At 37.3% G+C, this 5,512-nt stretch overlaps 1 protein-coding gene across 1 annotated transcript in view; it reads right to left on the bottom strand.

Moving 5' to 3' along the window:
- Positions 1-3,298: 3,298 nt before the first annotated feature.
- The window catches only part of GABRB1 (gamma-aminobutyric acid type A receptor subunit beta1), a 694,328-nt gene continuing 692,114 nt past the window's right edge, over positions 3,299-5,512 (bottom strand). The window contains exon 9 of the mRNA XM_073583457.1: positions 3,299-4,497. Within this exon, the coding sequence (XP_073439558.1) occupies positions 4,150-4,497 (348 nt within the window). The 3' untranslated portion in view covers positions 3,299-4,149. The remainder of the gene's footprint in view (positions 4,498-5,512) is intronic.

Genomic DNA, 5,512 nt, shown 5'->3' with positions numbered 1-5,512 from the left:
CAGTTTGATATGTTGTTTCTGTACCTTATATGGATCTCATTATTATTGCTGGTTTTTTCAATATTGCCGCCCTGTGTGTGCGCACGTTGACGGCGTTTCCTAGGTTACCCTCACCACGGAAGGTGTCGATATGACGCGCCCATGTTCCACTGACGTCAGTGGAGCAATTGCTCCTGGGACATGGCACGCCCGACGCCGGAAGTGATGTAGTGGTGCCGGACTCTCCGCCTCCATGCGCTCGTTTTACACAGAGCGATTGGATCCGGCTCATACATGAGGGCCTATTTAAAGCGAACAATTCTAGGAGGGATTATATCGCCCCCCGAGGAAGCGAGGTGCGAAACGCGCGTCGGGGTGGCGACATCTCTTTACTATGGGTAAGGGATCTCTTGGTGTTTACACACATGACCTTTTTTGCTAATACTGCTTAAGGGATTACATTAGGATGTTCCCCCCTTTTTCTTATGTAGTGTGTCTCTATTTGCATTTTTCATTTATTCATGTCTACATTTATATTTAATAGATGACACTTACTGTTGTTAGCATTATGGCTATTGGTTCTTACATGGGAGTTTCTGGTCCCTTGTTGTTTACATATGTCTCCATGTCACAACTACGGTTGCATCACTATCTGCCTTTTACATTTGCATAATATTTCTTGTAATTGTATGTTTTGTCATTTGAGGAATTGTTTTTATATTTAATAAAGTGAACTTTTTGTATAGACGACAAAATGTATCATTATTTTTTCTGATATTTTTCTTTCTTTGGGAGGGAATTTAAACTCTCATATTTTCTTGATGATATGCTATTTGGACAGAGAGTGTCCCTAATTAAATTATGGTATTTTTGTATATTCATATTCCTGGCTATGTATTCATATTTTGTACCTATGTCTGATCCACTGATTTGTTTTTATATATTTGAGCTTTTTTAGATTAATACATAAATATAAGCTCATTTTTAGGTCTGTTTTGTTTTGGTTTTAACGAGTACCACACAAGACTTTGGCTTCACTTCTCTTGGCTACTTTTCTGATTTGGACTTGTTTTGGGTCCTTGTAAATTCTAAAGGTGACATTTATTTTCATTTTTGATTTTCTAAGATTGACAAAAATTTGGCTAAAATAAAAAAGTGGCACATAATATAAAAAACCTTATGTACTTGTAGAATTCTATGTTGCCCCAATGCTGTTGATCTGTGGTTCCCTGCTGGTCTTCATTTATTTAATAGCATCAATCAAATGCCTTATGCCCATGCCATGTACCCATGCAATTCACGAACCTGGGTGATCTCATGCCAGCCACCTCTAGACCCGGTTGGAGAACTCATATAAAGCACTGGTAGACAGGGAATTTACCAGGTCTGTAATGTTTTTTCTTATTTCCTTTCAATTACTGTGTGTAGGCCTCATTCAGAAGTTCTAGTTTCATCTGTGTATTGGATCGGAGTTTCATCAGTGATTGGTCAGTGTGTAAGATTTTACCATCAGTGTGTCATCAGTAATTTTCTGATATGAAAAAAAAAATACAAATTGCAAAACTTGTTCTACACATCACAATGTTAATCAAGGAAAGCACACGAACTGCAAACTGATGCCATCCATTTACTTTCCGTGATTTTTTATGAACTTATAACCTTGTATGGGTATTTGTGATTCATGACTCCGGTGAAAAATGAACACGTCTGCGTGATTTTTTTTGCAGATACAAGCAATAGCACCATAAAAATTAACGAATATATGTTCTGTCCATGAAAAACATGAATAGAACATGTACATGAAAAAAGCACATCTGAATGAGGCCTTAGCCAACCTTTTATCAACCCATAAAAATCCTTTTAATAAAGGATCAAGATTTCAGTTATCACACAAATAGTGTCAATTCCACCAACAACTTAACAGAAAACAGCACTGTGAAAAAATTCAAGTTGGGGCAAGCCACTTGCATCTTGACCACCAGTCTCACAAACAATCCATAAAGAAGAGAGGCAGCCATCCAAAATTGAAGCTTTTTGCATCCACCTGTTGTTGCAACAATTCAACTTGTATTGAAATCTCTTTCAAGCCTGAAATACTTGGCAAGAATGAGTGAATAAAAAGAACTCTTTGTGCAGAGCTGCCTGACTTCTGTTTGGATATTCTGCACCCATTTCTAAAATCAAGAATATGGTATATCTTGTGTGGACAACTGATAATAATTCAATTATTGGATTGCGGTATTGAGCATTCGGTTGGTGTGAAAAGGAATAGTGTTCCCTTTATCTTTTGAGCAGTATACATATAATATAATCTGTATGTATATCTTCAGGAATTAACTAGCCATGGCTACTATAAACTATTCTCTCTCCTTTCTTCACCTGACCACAACATGCTTGGAAAATTTTACTCTTTTCCATGGCTTGTCATTTTCATTTAAGGCTGTCAGAACGTACAATTAAAAATCCACCATGGCTATGCTACAACCCTGTAAGTGCAACAATACAGTGGGGGAAAAAAAAGTATTTAGTCAGCCACCAATTGTGCAAGTTCTCCCACTAAAAAAGATGAGAGGCCTGTAATTGACATCATAGGTAGACCACAACTATGAGAGTCAAAATGAGAAAACAAATCCAGAAAATCACCTTGTCTGATTTGGCAAGATTTATTTTGCAAATTATGGTGGAAAATAAGTATTTGGTCACCTAATAACATGCAAGATTTCTGTCTCTCACAGACCTGTAACTTCTTCTTTAAGAGTCTTCTCTGTCCTCTACTCATTACCTGTAGTAATGGCACCTGTTTGAACTTGCTATCAGTATAAAAGACACCTATCCACAACCTCAAACAGTCACACTCCAAACTCCACTATGGTGAAGACCAAAGAGCTGTCGAAGGACACCAGAAGCAAAATTGAGACCACAGCACCAGACAAGGTTTGAGATCCATCCCATGCAGCGGGAGAATCCTGGCACCTAACACTGTGTTGCCCAAAACATCACTGCTCTAGAGGAGATCTGCATGGAGGAATGGGCCAAAATACCACCAACAGTGTGTGCCAACCTTGTGAAGGCTTACAGAAAACGCTTGACCTCTGTCATTGCCAACAAAGGATAAATAACAAAATATTGAGATGAACTTTTGTTAATGACCAAATACTTATTTTCCACCATAATTTGCAAAATAAATCTTGCCAAATCAGACACGGTGATTTTCTAGATTTGTTTTCTCATTTTGAGTCACAGAGTTGTGGTCTACCTATGATGTCAATTACAGGCCTCTTATCTTTTTAAATGGGAGAACTTGCAGAATTGGTGGCTGACTAAATCCTTTTTTTCCCCCCACTGTATATTGGATATATTCATGGGACAGACTCAAAAATACATCCTTGGGTGCCAAAGCTCATCTATCCCATAACTCAATATTAACTCTGTTAGTTGCTTTATTATATTGAGTGCTCTTTGGGCTCTTTTATAGCGTGTTGCGATTGGAATTTCAGTAATTGAAACTTACTTTGTCAATCAAAGAGTTTAAAGGGGTTTTGGCAGTGAACATTCATATTTTAGCATAGAATATATTCACTTCTACGTTAGATAATGAACCCATCTAAAATAAGTTTATGCCCTTCGTATGCTTACCTAGCATATTGTATTGACCATGACAATGATATGTCTTTGCATTTGGTGTCCAGTTACCAAAAGTGTTGACAAGTAGCTGTAAACCTCAACTTGACTTTAATGGCATTTTCTGTATTCGTAAAAAACAATGACTTGATGTGTAAAAAAGGCTTTTCAGATAAATCTATTGAAAGTATAAAATGTGTGCAGACTGGTGTCCTAATGTCTTCACTGCAACATGTTGCTGAGATTTTCCTTTTTGCAGCCAAGAGGTTAGGACTGAAACACAATGTTTAATATATGTATAAAGCTTTTTCTCACCAGAATGTATTGGAGTCATTTCTGTCTTCCAGTTCAGAAGACAACAAATTATTTTCAGTAAAAGCTAAGATCTTGCTTTCTACCTTTTGAAAATTAAATGTAGTGTGCAAACATTGAAATCACTTTAATGGCTGAATATCTTACCTTGAATTTGCAGCACTATTGCTAATGCAGTCCCTTCAGGATCAGAAAAATAGAACTAATGTCTTCAAAAGGGTGATCTAACTGCATAAGTTAGTGTACATAATAGAGCCAATACACAACATTAAAGAAAGTAAATGCAACAGGGAATATCATTCTCGACCATCTGTCTATACCATTGACATCAGTCAAATCAGGAATTTTAATCTTCATTTGGGAGGCACTTCTCCTTAAGCGCCCTTTTTTGTGAACTATGTGCCTATCCAGAGTGCTTCTGCTGTACATATCTCTATTGGCGATTGGCTTGCGATACTGGATGCTTGCACTGTCGTAGGAGAACATGGTGGCTCGTGGATCAATGGTGCTAGTTAAGACTTCTGACCCACTGACTTCGTTTCGGATCTCGAGAGTTGTGAGCAGAATGTTTCCATGTGAATCAACCTGCGAACAAACAAGTAACCAATATTTACAGAAAAGCATTTTATATATTGATGCATGCTAAAACATACTTGTAATTTCATGACACTAATTTACCTTATCTGTTAATAAAATTTAATTATAGAACAAAAAAATTATTAAAATGAGTAATACTCACCTTCACCGATCCCCCGTAGACACTTACCATGTCCCAAATGGACTCCATGTTCAAGCCCTGTCTCAATATACCAGAAGTGATCTGAAATACTCACTTTGCCAGGCACTAGCTGAGCCGGGTCCCCTCTGTGAACAGTGACTAGCTGAATGTAAAATTTCCTGTTTAACAACATGAGACCAGCAGCAACCAGCTAAATATTGAAATGGCAGCTTTAGGAGATCAGTAAGAGTGAATATCATTATTTTTTTTAACAGCCTAAGCCGTTTTAAAAAAAAGAAATGTTATCTGCTGGACATTAGAGTTTATCTTCCTGAAATACTGTATAAATGACAAAACAATTGATGCTTTTGCTTATCAAGACATTGTTGAATTACTGTATTTTTTAATTTAAAGTGCACTCTTTAGCAAGAAAAAATCTTGCTGAAAAGTGTGTATTCTTATAGACCATAGGCAGCTTCCAATGATTAAGCAGAAAACTGTCAAAGTGTCCTTCTCAATCACTGAATGAAGTGTCATCTCACTCTACTTTCTGAAAACATTAGATCAGTACAAGGCAGGAAAGAAAACTGAAATTGACCTTTTAGGTCCTGTAATCATTCACATGCTCGTTAGGCTACTTTTACACTTACAACGTTTTTTGCGGTCCGTCATTGCCGCAATTGCATATCACCACAATTTTTACAGTCTGCCGCAATAACGGACCACAAAAAACTTGCGGATCGCCATTTTTCATTTTCCCAATACTATGGAAATAGTATTGGAAAAAAAACCGGCGCGCAAAACCAGAAGTGACGGTGCACTGCAAAAGCAAACTTCCATTTGTTTTTGCGGTCCCATTGATTTTCAATGGGGGCTGTGTCT

This window comes from Dendrobates tinctorius, unplaced genomic scaffold (genome assembly GCF_039654945.1).
Source record: "Dendrobates tinctorius isolate UK_male_01 unplaced genomic scaffold, ASM3965494v1 ptg000079l, whole genome shotgun sequence".
NCBI classification, from domain to species: domain Eukaryota; kingdom Metazoa; phylum Chordata; class Amphibia; order Anura; family Dendrobatidae; genus Dendrobates; species Dendrobates tinctorius.
This window is presented reverse-complemented; position numbering and strand designations above follow the sequence as displayed.